The following is a 16635-nucleotide window of genomic DNA, read 5'->3' on the forward strand; positions in this document are numbered from 1 at the left end:
TAATGCTTTTAACCAAAAATAATGCCGCAATACGATTGTGCTATTCACAGAATAATTACAGGATTTTTAAAACATTAAGCTGTGGTGTGATCTGCTAAGTGCACAGACATCTAAGCTCGTGTGGCGATAACTTCAAATGTCCAGACGTGAGACCCTTTTTCCATCTTACCCTCCCTCCCCTCCTCTGCTCTGGAGGACACGAAATACCTCCACGAGATTTCTTGCCCCATCCGAATCCGAGTCTGGTTGGGAAGAAGACACCAGTGCACAGAAAACAACAGAAGTCACACCAAACAGAAGACAATCAGGTGCTGCGTTGTAGTTAAGATTTAAGAGCTGTAGGGGTTCTAACCATAAATCCTCAAATACAGAGTGGCTAGGATATTCAATCAGACAGCAATACACTGTCATTATGCAAATCAGGAGGATAAGTCAGGGAACACAGGAACAGGAAGTTGAACAGCAACCTGCGATCATGATATAGACACGAAAAGGCAAGGGGAAATCCTTCAGCGGGGGAAAGCGAGTCAGCTTTCAATGTCCAAACCGCCTTTACCAGCTGGCTTCCTGCAAAGGTTCCAGACACTTCCTTCACTCCAATCCCAGAGCCCCACAGAGCGATGCCCTGACAACCTGAAGGGCGTTCCCTGCCCCCCAGCTCCCAGGAGGCTCAGGTCAGGAAGGTTCCTCCAGGCCACCCACCTTTGCCTTGTAATTTCCAACCAGCCGATTCAGCACATCTCTCAGATGGACCTTGTAGGGCTTTGTCTGTTCATGAACAGACACTCCTTCCTGGACTAAGACCTGGGGCTGGAAGGTGGGGTAGTGACAGGGGGACAAACTCAGGTTCGCCCAGCAAGAATGGCCTAAACTGGCCCGTGGCGATGAGGTGCAACCTTTAAAAGGAAAAGTCAGTACCTTTACGCTAATGTTCACAATCACGGGAAACCCATTTCTAAGGCCACATCTGCCCTGTCAGGGTGAATCATCTCTGCTCAACTTAAAACCGACCTAAGTGAAGCCAAGCGTGGGAGCGAGCACGCCTGCACCTCAGGGCTGGCCCCTTTGCAGGAATCCTGGGGTGAGTTTCCTGCCCCCCCCCCCCCCGTGCGGGACACAGTTCCCCAGACGCGGCCCACTCTTGCGATTTTAATTCTCCATCCACTTGCTTTGTGAATGTCAAAATACCCAGCCACATGTGAACAATGAAACCTTGTAATCCGAGCTCAAGCTTCCGGGAGAGGAACCGAGCTTCCCAGGGAGCCTCTCCAGAAATCCCACCAGCGCGCCCCTCCGAGCCGTGTGTGCAGGGGAAGGGGTCGGTAGACTTCATTCAGGGGGGGCTCCCCACCCCGAACTGAGTAACCTTCTTGCTATTTCTCAGCCGTGGGAGTAGGAGGACGTGGGCAGGGTCCGGGGGCACCCTCTGATGGGGCGCAGGGATGGGCCCGCGTGCAGGGTCCCTGGCGCTGGCCTTGTGTCCTCACCACGTCCAACTCCGGCCCTTGGCACGTAGTGGAAAGTGATCGAATCAAACAGGAACTCAAGGAGACATTCGTTAAGTTTGCCTGCGAGGTTTGGGGGAGAAAGAAGCAGGCCCTTGGCCAAGCCCGGCGGTGCCCCCCCACCCCGCCCACCGTGAACCCACATTCCCAGGAGGGAGCCGGCCCAGGGCAACCGCGCTGCCGGGGGGAGCGTCGCGGGGAGCCGGCCTCCGGCCTGAACTTACTCTTCAAATAAAAACAAATTAAAAACAAAAATTAAACCGGAGCTTTGCCTGCGACCGTGCTCTTGACCCGGTCCGCGTAGAAATCACAGTAACAGCAGCGACAACGATCCTTGAACCTCACCCTCTCCCCAAAATCGCAGGGAGCCGAGGCTCAGCGTCGCCCCGCTCGGACCCGGGCGGCCGGGGGTCTGGGGGCGCGGGGATCCGGGGTGCTCGGGGGACTCGGGGACACGGGGAAGCGCTGAACACCCGGGGCCGGTGCGCCCCGCCCGCGGCGCTGGGGGCGGCCGGACGCCGAGGAGCCGCCCCCTCCCGGACTTTCTCAGCAGCTACGGGGAAGAGGCGGGGTGCCGGGCGCGGTTAAAAGGCGCCGACGAGCGCACAGGTGTCCAAGGCCCGAGCGCCCGGCGCGCCGAGCTCTCCCGACACCGAGCAGATAGCGGCCTCCGCCGCCCCCCCGCGCCCCCTCGCCGCCGCCGCCGCTCCGGCCCCGCCGAGCGCTCCGCGAGACCCCGGGGAGTCCGCCCCGCCCGTGCGCCCCGCTCCAGTCGGTAAGGCCGGCTCCCACTCTCGGCTCCTCGGGACGGCTGGGGGCTGCGGACCCGGCGGGGAGAGACCCCAGGAGGCCTGGGGCTGTGGGACCCTCGGGAAGGGACCCGGGTACCCCGGGCTGGATCCGGCGCGCACCGAGGCCCCGCGCCGCCGGGTCCCGGGCAGTGGCGACAGCGGCGCTGGGGTGCAAGGAGGGTGGCGATCCCGAGCCCCTGGCCGGCAGCTCCTCGGGCCGAGTCTGGGGTTGGACCCGGCCGACCCCGCGGTGCGCAGCGCGCGGACTGGCCCGGAGCCGGGGCCGCGCGGGGAAGGAGGGCCGGACAGGTGCGCGGCCCCCGAGCCGCCTGGCAGTCGGCCTGGTTCCTCCGGGGAAAGCCTGGCACAGACACCGGCGCGCTTCGCCTGCCGCCACCAGGAGCCTGTCCACCAGGAGCCTGTCCACCAGGAGCCTCGACCTGGCCGAAGGGTTCGCTCAGAGAGGAAAGTCCATCCCGTGGGTTACGCGGAAGCTTAACCTGGAGGAAACTGACCTTTGCCTCCTGGCGCCGCTTTGCCGCCCCGCACAGCCGGATCGAGTCCGCGCTGTGGTTGCCTGTTTTTCTCCTGCAAATTCGAGAGCGGCGTTTCCAGGGGGCGGTGCAGTCGGGGGGCAGGTGGGGTGGGGGTCGGCTTTCGGGGCGCTGGTCCAAAACCGGGGAGCCGTGCTTTAGGGCCGGCTGCGTCGGCCCTGAACGTCCCCTACCGGACAGGGAAGAAGCCTAACCCGTCCTCCAGCTTCCTGAGAGCTGGCCCCTGCGGCCGTCCCCCGGGACTCTCTCGAGATGTGTGGCGACAGCCGTGTCCCCATTTGCCCTTTGAGTCGGGGTCGGGAGTAGTGTGCGGCCAGTCACAATTACAGACACGGGGGACGGGGTGGGGCCTGTGGGCCGAAGGGCCACCATCAGCAGAAGTAAGGACTGCGAAGCTAAGGAGTAAGGGATCCCTTTTGCCCCTTCTGGAAGCTAGTACTTCACCCAGCAGCCTCCCGACAGGACAAAACAGCTCCTCTGCCCCCGACCCCACCCCCGCAGGTGTGGGCCGGCCAGGAAGGGCGGGGGCCAGCACCCCGCTGCTCACTGTGGAGAGCAGTTTCATCCCGCTGGGTCGGTCCGCCTCTCCCTAGCCCATCGGGATCCAACTTTAATTTGCTCCTCTTTCTCAAGGATCTTTAGAACAGGTAGCTGCAGCCCAACCAGGCGCTTTAAACAACAACAAGAGTATAGGGTTTACTTGGAACTGTCTTCTTCGCAGCCGCTGCTGACTGGACTGGTTTGAGGGGTGTGGGTCCTGCACTGGGCGCTGGCCTCATTCCAGATTTTTAGCCAGATGTACTGATACACGCCAGACGGTCTGTTTCTGTGAGTGTCCTGTTTCCATTTAGTAAGGGCCAGCGAAGAACTGGAGGGTCTGATTTCACAAGAGCTTTGAGTACACTGCTAGGGCAGGACGGACCAGGTGCAGAACCTAAGCCCTCCCGGACCGTCTGTATTTAAGGGTCAGGGCTGAGCCCAGAGCAGACCTTTTCCCAGGGATGTTTCTCTCTTTCGAGCTGAGCTGGCTGAGCGTTTCACGAGGATGTCTCAACGCTCGTAGCTCTCCTGCCCTGACCCTTCTCATGTCTCTGCTGTGGCCTCTGAACGAGGTGGCCTTGGATGGTTTCAGCCAGACCTCTGGTGCCCCCAGCAGCGCCCCAGAGGCAGCAGGGTGATCAGACTCTCCCCAAGCTGCTCAGGAAGCCCATCGGGAGACAGGACCCGACTTGCTTAGAATAAGGAGAGCACTAAGCTTTTAAGTAAGAGAAGCTGGAGGACTGAGAACCAGTTTGGAAGGAGTGGACACATTACTCATCAGATTGTGGAGGGTGGGGTCTTGTTTAAAAGAGGCTTGATTGAGACAGACAGGTGTGACTCTTAAGTATGTGAAGACTGTTCATAGCCTGGGATGAAGAGGCCACTGGCTGGTGGAAGGTGAGCGCACAGGCTTCCCAGGTCCCTTCAGTAGGCAGCACGTCACCCAGCAGTGTCGGTACTGGCCTGCAGTACCGTGAGGCTGCCGGTAGGGCCAGTCCTGGGGAATCACCGAGTTAAACGTTGTCATTTTTTTACAATGCACCCCTTTAGAAACACTTCTAAACGCCATAGTCCACGATAAAAATGCACCGTCGCAACACTTTCCAAAGCTGAGTACTAACCGATCGGTCAGTCCCAACAGGACAGCAAGGACCCCAGTCTATACACAGAACAGTCACAAAAACCCACGCACACAGGGGCTTTTCTCCATGGAAGGACCATTTCTAACCTGCCCCTTTCCATATAGAGACAGGAAGTGAAGCCCTTTGGGGAACATTAAACGTGGATTTTACCATTGGGGACAATCATTTCACTGCTGCATCCCACATCCATGAAAATGAATTGAGATAAGTGAAGGAAGGAGGTGCTGCCGTGAGACTTGGCCTCTCGGCCTTGAAGGCCTCGAGGTCGTCCCCGGCTGGCACGAGGCCAGGGTACCGTCCAGAACAAGCACTTGGGAGGGCTGCATGCCATTGGAGGGTTGGGGGGACCCGCGCAGGGGTTCAGTCAGCGCCTCCAGCAGGGCCCTGCGTCGGCGCGCACGTTTGCCGGGGTGCCCCACCCCACGTGTTGATCGTGTGCTGTGGACTGGGTGCGCTACTCGGCTGGATATACCCCTCTTTACTAGAGAACGCGGTCCAGGTGTTCTGCACACTACGCGGCTAGCCCTACGGCAGAAGAGGTTGGTTTGTTTTCCTCTTGGGTGAGGTAGTGTGAGAGCCGGCATTTGTTCGGGAAGGGATCTCTGGGCGCTCACTTGCCCGGACCCAGCAAGCCCCCCACGAGCCGGTCCTGCCCGGTCCCCTCCATGTTGTGTCACTTTGTCTTTTCCAGCGCAAACTGACCGGACGAGAAGATGGACTGGGGCACGTTGCAGACGATCTTGGGGGGCGTGAACAAACACTCCACCAGCATCGGGAAGATCTGGCTCACTGTCATCTTCATCTTCCGCGTCATGATCCTTGTGGTGGCCGCGAAGGAGGTGTGGGGCGATGAGCAGGCCGACTTCGTGTGCAACACGCTGCAGCCCGGGTGCAAGAACGTGTGCTACGACCACTACTTCCCCGTGTCCCACATCCGGCTCTGGGCGCTACAGCTCATCTTCGTGTCCACGCCGGCCCTGCTGGTGGCCATGCACGTGGCCCACTACAGACACGAGAAGAAAAGGAAATTCATGAAGGGAGAGATAAAGAGTGAATATAAGGACATCGAAGAGATCAAAAGCCAGAAGGTCCGAATCGAAGGGTCGCTGTGGTGGACCTACACGGGCAGCATCTTCTTCCGGGTCATCTTCGAGGCCGCCTTCATGTACGTCTTCTACGTCATGTACGACGGCTTCGCCATGCAGCGCCTGGTGAAATGCAACGCGTGGCCCTGCCCTAACACGGTGGACTGCTTCGTGTCCAGGCCCACGGAGAAGACCGTCTTCACGGTTTTCATGATCGCCGTGTCTGGAATTTGCATCCTGCTCAATGTCACCGAATTGTGTTACTTGATGATTAGATATTGTTCCGGAAAGTCCAAAAAACCAGTGTAACACAGTAGCCAGCTTTAGATACAAGAGAGCGTGAGAGGATGGAGCAATCAGTGCTCAGCTGTGGGGCACGGTCACCCGCGCCACCCAGGTCCAGCGTCTCGTCTTCAAGGCCACCTTTGACCCCCTGTAGATCTCACGTGCGACCCCAGATGCCCCCAGAGGCTGCACTCCTGCGAGTGTCCGAGCCTCTGCTGCTCTCCGAAATCGGTCCGGTGAGGCCCGAGCCAGCGGGGGTGACAGTGCCAACAGTACTTCCCTATTTCAGACAAAGGATATGGCGTTTGTCTTCCTTTCTTTGAGGAAAGGAGAGAAACGCCAGGGCCTGAAGACGATGCTGAGAAGGTCTGGTTGATCCCCTTAGGGCTACCTGTGCCATTTCCCTTGAATTAAAGGTAAACATGAGAATACTGGGTTTTTTATTTGCTTTGACGCTTTAGTCTTTAACAATGGACGAGGTTACCTAATGCTTCAAACTCTGTTATACTTTTTTAAGTGAAAATTTTAAATAAGATATGTTCTTTTGATCTACAAGGAACCATTCATTATACGTTCCTCTAATTTCGAAGGCTCAGATTATGATATGTAAACGGTGTACCATTAGATGCTCTCAGTGAATTTAAATATGGCCTTTCAGGTATGAATGGCTCGCAGCGCCACCAAGAGGCTGCCCGTTGCATGACTTGTGGCGCGTGCTACCTGGAAGCATTTCAGCTGTCAAGTGAAACAAGCTAGAGGTCCTTAGTGATGGCTTTGAATAGCAAACGGCCTCATTTCAAAAGCTTAGATGTGATTTTTTATGAGAAATACAGATTGCACGTACCACCAGCTACTACCGATGGTGGGTTGCCTCAAGACACCCTCAGCTCCCCTACGACGCTGCCTTTTCCACTCCCATGGTCCACGGGAAGAATACTGACTGAAAGAGATTGCTCGGGAGTATTTTATTGCCACGGTACAATTTAATGGTGCAGAACAAAATGGAAAAATTGCGGGGGGGTAGTTACTGTTTCTAAAGAACAGAGGGAGAGACTAGACCCTAAATCCTGACAATTAAAAATGAGTTCATCTACTTCAAAGGTTTGTTTGCTTCCCTTTTCAGCATCCAGGTTTTTTAAGTGAAAACAGAATTAATAGACACTTCTTAAAAATACAAACTAGGGTTTAGATAACTATTTAGCAGTTCTATAAGACAAACTGAATCCTAATATTATCATGATGCTTGACATGGTTTCCAAAAAATGGTACTCAACATACTTCGATGAGAGTAAAGATTTTCCTGTTGCCAAGAATAGCATTATAAAAACATTTTGTAATAATAAATAATAGCTTTAATTACATACTTGTAACTAAAATAATTTTGTCATATCTCAAGTCATTTAAATATTAAAATATAATTAATTCACATAATAGTTATTTAAAATCTATTACAATTTTTAATCGAATAGCAGCTTTTAATTTCACCTATATCCAGGTTTGTAAAAGTATGTTCATATTTTATATTTCAAACACTAAATGGGTAAGTTACCACGGTGTCTGTCCGCGATTCTGGGATTCTTCCACGCCAGTTACAGAAAAACCTGTCACCAGAAAGACTGACAGGGAAGGGAGAAAGAAGGATGATTCCTACCCCGCCCCACGCTCACCGCTAAAGGGTTTCTGAGGAACACGCACAGTGTGGGGTATGGATTGCCTTCGCTGCTTGGAGGATGCTGAGTTGCGGTCACATGACCAGTCTGGCTCCTAGAAGAATTATTTAAGCACTTTAAAATGTTATTCACGGTCAGGGTTGGCTGAGGCATGAGAAGAATTCTGTCAGGTGTCTTTTCTATGGGGTTTTCTACAGGATTTCATACAAATGCACGTTTGTATATAACCACAACTGGTCTCATAAACTGTTTTCTGTTCCGGGAGCCCTTTCCCATCCCTGTGTGTGGCTTGCTGGCCCCGGCACCCTCCCGGGACAGCCAGCAACAGGCCCGTGGTCTGAGCCTTCATCCAGGGGCCTGAAAGCACTGTACACATCAGTAACTACGAGTGCTTTTATGAGGAGCCATGCGCCTTTTAGATGATTTTTTTTTTTTTTTTGGCTGCACCGCGCAGCTGGTGGGATCTCAGTTCCCCAACTAGGGATCGAACCCGTGCCCTCGGCAGTGAGAGCACGGAGTCCTAACCACTGGGCCGCCAGGGAAGTCCTTAGATGGATTTAAAAGGACAAAAAGCAGTCAGCTTTCCTCCAGGTGATAGAGAAAGGGTGAGAAATGGTCCCCCGCCACCTTCCAGGGTGCCCTACACACAGCCCGTCACGGGAGCACGTGACTTTTTAAATAGATGTGCTCACTTACAAGCTATGAAGATTGTTACTCTCGGGTATTAAAAGACTAGACTGAAATAATCACAGATGACTACTGACCACTTTTAAGAACTTACAGACAGGCTTGGCCACATGCCTGAAAATTAGAGCTTGAACCCTGGAAATGATCGTCCTGAGTCTATAACTCAGACCATCCACTTACAATTTGTAGTAGGTAAGAAAAAGCTCCGTTTTGTCTTGTTTTGCTTTGGGTCGCGCCGTGCGGCTTGCGGGACCTTAGTTCCCCGACCAGGGATAGAACCCAGGTGCCTGCAGTGGAAGCGCAAGTCCTGACCACTGGACCGCCAGGGAAGTCCCTGTTTTAATTTTAACGATTCCACCAAAGTTCTCTGTGTCAGGTTGGCCACAACAAGCCTGTGGCCTCACAGGCCAGCCTCGGGAGGGCCTCGGCCTGGCCAGGTGCCAGCATGACCTCTGGGACCTTAAGAGGCAGTGGGAACAGCCCAGCTGCTAATTCTTCCTTGTTTGAGGCTTATTAGGACACTAGCAATCCTGGTCTCACCTCTTCCGTACGTGTGAGGCTCTTGGCAGGTGGATCCGGGTTGAATCAGGAGGACAGAGGTGGGGTTCTCGGGGTGGCCGAGGCTGAGCTGCCCCTCACGGGGTCATTGACCTTGGGGGTGGGCCGGGGCACAGGCAGCGCGCCGAGGGGTCACCGTGGGTACACAGGGGCTCACCTGCTTCTCCAGACCTGTTTCCTCATCTTAAAGGGCCTGCCGAATACTCCCCGAGGTTAATGGCAATCCAGCTGCGAAGTAAGTCAGAAAGAGAAAAACAACTACCGCATATTAACGCATACATGTGGAAACTAGAAAAATGGTACAGATGAACCGGTTTGCAGGGCAGAAAGAGAGGCACAGATGGAGAGAACAAACACATGGACACCAAGGGGGGAAAGTGGTGGTGGGATGAATTGGGAGATTGGGATTGACATATATACACGAATATGTATAAAATAGATAACTAATAAGAACCTGCTGTACAAAAAATAAATAAAATTCAGAACTTCAAAAACAAAAATAAAGTAATTTACGTAAACCTCTCCGCGCAGGAAAGCACAAAGCGGAATACCATTGAGCTTTTCCACTGGACGGATCCCAAGCTGCACAGTGGATGGATGGGGCTCTAGACAGGAAGGACCCTCGCAAAGCTCGACACACGGGAAGCCTGGGGAAATGCCCGTTTCCTCAAAGCCTGAAATAAGTCCAGTTGGGCTGGGCCGGGGGACTGAGACACCCCTGAGGAGGGGGAGGAAAGGCAGAGGGGGGATGGGACAAAAGGGCAGCCCCGTTTGCAACTGGAGAAAGATCACGCGTAAGAAAGCAAGCTCTGATTCATCCCCTTAGGGTCGCCACACACCTTCCGCCCACATTACCAAGTACTTTACACACAGGACGTCATCGATGCTGCCCAGAAACGCTCCAGAGTTGTAGCCGAGGCCTCGGGATGGTGCGAGCAGCTCAGGGCAGGGGCGCAGGGGATGTGGGCGGGATTCCGGAACCCCCAGGGCTTAATTCCTGAAGCTGGCGGCCCTTCCCCAGCGCCGGCAGGGCTGAGGGATCCCGCCTCCGGAGACACCGGTTCCGCTCCTGCCCCCCGCTAAGTATTTATTTCCTCAGCCAGTATTTACCGAGTGCCAGCCGAGCGCCAGGAGCTGTTGGGCAGCAGGGCTGCGAACAAACAAAACACAAACAAATCCCCCGAAGACGAGTGCAGTGGAGAAAAATAAAATCAACGGGAAGTAGGAGGTGTCGGGGCCCAGGCAGTGCGGCGTGGCCACCAGGACACCTGCAGGTCGGGTGAGGGAAGAGCCGCAGGTGAGAGACAAAGGCCGGGGCGGTGAGGGGCCCGAGAAGGGGCCTCTGGGCTGGCGTGACATCTGCCGCAGGACACCTGCTTCCCTGTCTTCTCTGCCCTCTGCTGGTCCAGGAGGAGTCTGTCTGCCACTCAAGAACCTTCCATGGACGAGAACACGTCCAGTTTCAGCCCTAACTTCATTTTCCAGCGACACGGGTCCTCGTTCGCCACTCGTTCGTCCACTCACTATTAAGCTGCTCCTGGGTCCGGACCCACTGGGTCCAGGCAGAGAAGAAACAGGACCAGACGCACTCTCGCCTCCGCCGTGGAGCCCGGCCCCGGCCAGTGTCCAGCAGGAGGGGCACCTCTGGACCCCCCTGTCCTCTCCGCAGGGAGGCGGGCCCGGCGACCACCTGGGACGTGGCCTTATCGCTAAAGGGGTCTGATCTCGAGTTTGCTTTTTAACAGTCTCACCCCTACTTTCCTCTGTAGCACGTGTCGCATGGATTTTCCAGCCTAAATCCAGGACTTGGCCTTCTCCTGGGTGGATTTCATCCTGCTGGTCCTGGCGCGTCCCTCCGGCCCACTAGACCTTCCTGGGCCCTGTATTCAGTTTACTAGCAATGCCTTCCAACTGCACATCACCTGTCAGTTTACTGAACCTTCAGTTACTGCAGCCGATAAAAAGGTTGACTGTGGAACGCTTCCAGACACTTCCTTCGAGCTTTGCCGCAGTCCCTTTACCAGCAGGCTTGGAGTTTTCAGGATAAATGTACTTAGCTGGGTCTGGTTTGCACATTTGCTTCTTACTAGTAAGGATATTATGACAACTGGGTGAAGGGTCTTACACAAACATCCGAGTGTGTTTGCCACTCCATTATCCACTCTAGACACACTCGCTGAGGTCCTCGCGTGCAGAGCACCGGCGGGCCCCTGGCGAACGCAAAAATGATTCCAGAAGAGGTCCCGGTGTGCAGGACAGATGTGTCCCAGGCGGTCACTTCACAGAACAGAACGTCGACTAGCTGGGTGTGACCTGCACACCAAGTCCCGCGGGAAGAGGTCGGGGCCGGAAATCGTTTCTTTGGGGACTAAAGGAACACAAACTGAATCATGAAAGATGGCAGCCTTTTGCCAGGAAAGGGGGCTGCTGTTCAGTCTGGTGATCTTCCATTTCTTTGAGAAGCTGCATGACTTATCAAGACCGATTTCTGCCACTGTTACAACTGGCCGGCGGGTTTCTGGGCAGCCCAGTGGGGACGGGACCCCTAAGCGATGCTTCCGCTTGCCTCAAGGGAACTGCGGGGCGCGGCACCCCCCCCCCGCTACACCCCCGCTTCCCTCGCGACTGCAGGGCGCCAGGTGGAGGCGGTCTCCTTAAGAACCGGCCGCATCTACCCTCATGGAAACCACGTTGCTTCCTTGCTCTGGGGTTTGTATTTCCAATTTGTAGGTACATGGCCGTTGTTCTTTAGGGTAACCGTAAAAAATGAAAAACAAAATTCACATGTAAACATGCACCATTTCCTCTCATAAACAGGATATGAGCAGTATTAGCAAACCTCTACGATCTCGTGGTTATATTTACAAGGTCCTGATGTAGGTTTTTCCTCGGGCTTCTCTAATTATTCCATTGCTTGCATTTTGAAATCTTACCATCCAGGGCCATGAATGCCACAGTGAGATTATTTCTTATTCATCACTCATCTGTGGGGCAGGGAAGTCTCGTATTTAAAATATTTTTAAACCGTCATCTCATATGAACACAGCAACTCTTTAAATATTCAGTATTATTTGGTCTTAATTCCCTTACGTTGTCTGGGGAGAAAATCACCTAATATATTCCACTCAGAGTTTTCAGGCTCTTTTCTAACTGTGATACCTACTTTACAAAACTTGAAGAGTCGGTTTAGGGCCATTGTGAGTCGCAAGAGCTCAAGACAGCATGAATTCTTCCCATTTGCCTCGACTTTTCCAAAAGGAGAAGATCTCAGTGTAAACAGGTGTTTGTTTCCCCACGTCCACAGCAGCATTGCTCACATATGCCAAAGACTGGAAGCATTACAGGCGCCCATCAACAGATGAACAGATAAAAAAAATGTGGTTCATATATTCAATGAAATATTATTCAGCCTAAAACAAAGGAGATTCTGACACAGACTACACCATGGATGAACCTTGAGGACATCATACTGAGTGAAATAAGCCATTCACAAAAGGACAGGTATGGCGTGATTCCACTTCTATGAGGTCCCTAAAGCAGTCAGACTCACAGAGACAGAAGTAGAAATGTGGCTGCCAGGGGCTGGCGGGAGCAGGGAGGGGGGCACAATAGTTTAATGGGGACAGAGTTTCAGTTTGGGAAGATGAAAAGCTCTGGCGCTGATAGTGGTGATGGCCGCACAATAACGTGAACGCACTTTAAAGTGTGAGCATAAAAATGGTAATATGGTAAATTTTATCTTATGTATATTTTACCATAGTTTTTTAAGATGTCTTTTCTCAACACAAGAGACAGTGGATGGTCTCCATGAAGGACTCTGATGGTGACCACAAGCCCTAAGAAGTGTTCTGAGCCCAGACGCATGTCACACACTGCGAACGTCTCCAGGCTAGTTTACTAGCGTTGTAACACCCCACGTAACTCCCCGGATTAGCCATAAACATGATGCAAATGAGACAAGTTTGAGCAAGGAACCCAGTCCTTCCTGACCCGTGGGGAACACTCCTTCTCAAGTCCGGTCAAGTTCAGATGCAGGAGTGACCTCTCCTCACCTCGGAAGTACTTGCTGTGCTCTGTTGCCCGTGCCAGGGAGGATATTACGAATAGAAAGGATGTTCAGGAATGGTGATGAAAACAGAGGAAATTCCCGTGGCCAGATCGTAAGAGCTCACGTGCCTCTAAGTCCCCGAGCTGCCGCCAAGCCCCCGGTCAGCTCCTCTTCCAAAGCCGGTGTGAATTCACGCCCACTGCCGTACCGTGCCCTGGTTTCACTTCCACCCCAGACGGAAGCAGCAGCTTTCACAGTACTCACGTCCCCTGAATCCAGAAGCACACGGGGGCAGAGTGTGCTCCCAGCCGGCAGCACGTTAAGTCACAAAAAGAATTCTTGTGGGCTTTTCGTTCTCAAGCATCATGACCACTTTTGTGTTTCTGAAAACGTATGCAAAACTCCAGCAGCAGCAGAGTCACCGTCTTTACGAGAAACAGGAAAGGACACTTCTGTGCTTGTTGGCCTTTTTAAACAGTGATTTCTTCTGGGCTCCTTCTGCTTTGTCAGGGACAGGAAGGTCCTTTTGTTTATCACCTGGGAGATGGTGGAGAGCTGAGCTGAACGGCTGCATGTGTCGCTGCCTCGGGGCCGTCCTGTGCGGCTGGGGGCCGGGGGCCGGGTGGGACACTGGCCCCTCGTGTGCACAGGGCCTTGATGAGAGCCGCAGGGATCGAAACCCCAGGAGCTCCTGCCCTGACCCCCTACCTCTCCCACGTCCCCTGCGTGCGCCCTGAGGTGAGACCCCAAGGAGCTGAACAAAACCCCAGTCTATTGTTTGAACTGACCGACCCCACCTTATTCCGGGACCCCAGAGCGGTCCACCCTGGACCCCAATAAAGGACATGCCCAGGTCCTGCTTCTCTCTGTCTCTGCACCTGCCTTGACCTCCCCGGGCGGCCCCGGTTCGTCCTCCAGGACCCGTGAGTCCTAAACTTCTCTGTCTCAACTCCCCAGTCACCGTCCAGCTCCAAGTGCGCCGCCGGCACAGGGCTCACGACCAGAGTCAGAGCAGAGAGCGGAGCTGTGGTCCCGCCAGAAAGGAGCGGAACAGACGAAACTGGCAAATGTCCAGCACTGCTTTTACAGGTGCAGGAAGGCCCAGGGGCCAAGGAGGAAACACTTGCTCCCAGGGACGAGCACAGAATAATTCTGGATTCACCCGCGCAGTCCCAACACGGCTCTGAGGAGTCACGGTGCCCTTGCAGGAGGACGGGGGATCGTTCACGTCGCGACAGTGGCAACAGTCCGGGGACGTTTCAGGTGGAGGAACAAGGCGAGCGGTGCCCGAGGGGACAGAAGATGGAAGGTGGGCCGGCCCGGCTGTGGAGCTTGTCGTGTGGGGACGGGACGTGAATGCTGCTCCAGGGAGACAGCTCCGAGCTCCAGGCGCCGCAGAAGAGAGGCTGCAGGGACGGGAAGGGCCAGACACCCTCGTGCAAGGCCCAGGTCAACCCAAGGGGTCGTGCACCTCGCAGTTCATTAAGGGGGTAGATCTCCCGTTAAATGTTCTTACCGAGAGACAGAGAGAAGAAGGACGCACGCTCTCTGTGTAGCGAGACCCCGAGCCAGCGTGTCCCCACAGCGGTACAGAGGGACTTTGGGGCCAGGACGAAGGCCAGGCTTTCCAAGGACACAGGCCCCGAGATCCCTCCTGAAGGCTGCGCAGACGGCGGCAGCAGACCGTCTGTCGGGGTGCAAGGAAGCGGCTCCTCTCAGCGAGGCCTGGACATGGACGGCTCTCCCGGGGGGGGGAGGCCCTGGCCTCCTTTCCAGCCTTCTTCCCGAGGCTGCCCGGCCTCCCTCCTGCTCCGAAGCGTCCTCTTTCCACCCATGTTTGCGGAGACGGTTCAGCGTTTCTCGTGCTGACATCACTGGTGCAAACCAGTCCTGCAGAATGAATGGTAGCACAGTGGCTACCTGAGCTTTTCCACAACCATTAGGATTCTTCACATTAAAGATCTCAAAGCATGTTTGGTCTGAAAAACAAAAGCCATGAAAACGCTCGTGCCTGTTTCCACAGAAGGAAAGCTGTACCTCCAGAAACGTGAGCTCATCAGCAGTGCTGAGTTTGGCCCCGAGCCCTTGTAAAATTGATCGTGTGATCTAAGCAGAGGGCGCGTGAAGTCGGTTGGATAAAGGACACCAGGTATTCTGCTGGCCGTCCTCAACTGCGCCGCCTCCCAGGTGGGAAGATGGGTCCCTCTAGGAAGACGGCAGAGGCTTTAAACATTTATCGTCAACGACAATAGGGACTTCCCTGGCGGCGCAGCGGTTAAGAATCTGCCTGCCAATGCAGGGGACACAGGTTCGAGCCCTGGCCCGGGAAGATCCCACATGCCACGGAGCAACTAAGCCCGTGCGCCACAACTACTGAGCCTGCGCTCTAGAGCCCGTGAGCCACAACTACTGAGCCCACGTGCCACAACTACTGAGCCCACATGCCTAGAGCCCATGCTCTGCAACAAGAGAAGCCACCGTAATGAGAAGCCCGCTCACCACACCCAAGAGTAGCCCCTGCTCGCCACAATTAGAGAAAGCCTGTGCGCAGCAACGAAGACCCAATGCAGCCAGAAATAAAAATAAGTAAATAAATAAATAAAAAACAACAGTAATATGCAATGTTTGTAAGCTGCTTTGTAGCTTTTCCTGGTGCCTTCACATCTGTGGGTTCATTTAAGTCCTGTACTCAACACTTTGAGTTTGTTGGTATTATTCCAGGTTCACAGATACAGAAATTAAGTTCAGAGAGATTAGCAGGCTTCCCCCATGGTTATACAACTTATCATAACCAACACTCGAGTAACTTTTTGAGCATCCAGACCATTTATGAGAAAGAGCCCGGCATTGTGGCCGCACGTGGGCCTTGGTAGGGCTGGCAGCTGCCACACGCTCACCCCCTTGCCACGGGGGTGACCCCACGTCGCAGAGGAGCAAAGTGCTGCAAAGAACTAGGTGGCCCGTCCAGAGCAAGACAGCGAACAGGGGCCACGTCGGGACTTGAAGGACCTCCGCCTTTTGTGACCTGCAAATGCGTCATTCCGTCTGAACCTCTGCCCAAAGAAGCCTTCATGTCACTGGTAGATTATTCTAAACTTCTCCAGAATTTCAACCACTGGCACTCAGCGTAAGCACCATCTCTGTTTTTAAAATGGTGGAGAACAGTAACCTGAAGGCCCCGCGAAAGGGAAGAACTTTCAGAACCCACCATCACAGGGTCGAGAGTAGGCGTGTCTGGATTCTGAGATCCTTCTGCCGAGGCAAAGAGAAGCAGCCTCCTGCCTGGAGGAAGCGGCCCGACCTCAGATCCCGGTGGCGGAGTGGGGCCAAGGGGGAGGCCCGGGCCACCGGCAGGTGCTACTCTCTGGGTCAGGACAGGTGTTCGGAAGGGGTGTGAGGGCCTCATTTCCCACGACCAAGGAAGAAGCAGACTTTGCTGCTGGAATAAAGGAATAGGACCGTGGAAGCTGAACGCCCGAGAGTCCGGAGCCCCGTGCAGCTGGACGGCAAGCACGCCCAGCACCTCGAGGGGACCAGCCACCGGGCACTGAGCTGACAGGGGGAGCAGGGCAGCCAGCAAGCAGCCGGCCTGGAGACCCTGAGGACCCGTCAGCCGTGGACAGTCGTGGCCTGAGGCTGGGGGCACGCCCGCGCCCCTGGTGAACGAGAGCCACAGCCCTGCCCCGGCCCGCTCCCATGCTCCAGCAACACCTACTCAGTGCCCACGTGTACAGACCCGCCTCTTAAATGCCCAGGGGAAGCTCCATCCA

General features: G+C 54.7%; 1 protein-coding gene across 3 annotated transcripts; it reads left to right on the plus strand.

The window, feature by feature from the left end:
- Positions 1 to 924: 924 nt before the first annotated feature.
- Positions 925 to 6331, plus strand: GJB2 (gap junction protein beta 2). Of its 3 annotated transcripts, none has more exons than XM_067713847.1 (2): positions 925 to 1081; positions 5224 to 6331. In XM_067713847.1, exon 2 carries the CDS (start codon positions 5246 to 5248, stop codon positions 5924 to 5926), a length of 681 nt encoding a protein of 226 aa, XP_067569948.1. In that variant the 5' UTR covers positions 925 to 1081; positions 5224 to 5245; the 3' UTR covers positions 5927 to 6331. The 3 variants fall into 3 exon arrangements, with proteins under 3 accessions (XP_067569948.1, XP_067569947.1, XP_067569949.1); XM_067713846.1 differs by lacking the exon at positions 925 to 1081 and adding an exon at positions 2105 to 2280; XM_067713848.1 differs by lacking the exon at positions 925 to 1081 and adding an exon at positions 3303 to 4287.
- Positions 6332 to 16635: the final 10304 nt, after the last annotated feature.

Source organism: Pseudorca crassidens, chromosome 18, assembly GCF_039906515.1.
Source record: "Pseudorca crassidens isolate mPseCra1 chromosome 18, mPseCra1.hap1, whole genome shotgun sequence".
NCBI lineage: Eukaryota > Metazoa > Chordata > Mammalia > Artiodactyla > Delphinidae > Pseudorca > Pseudorca crassidens.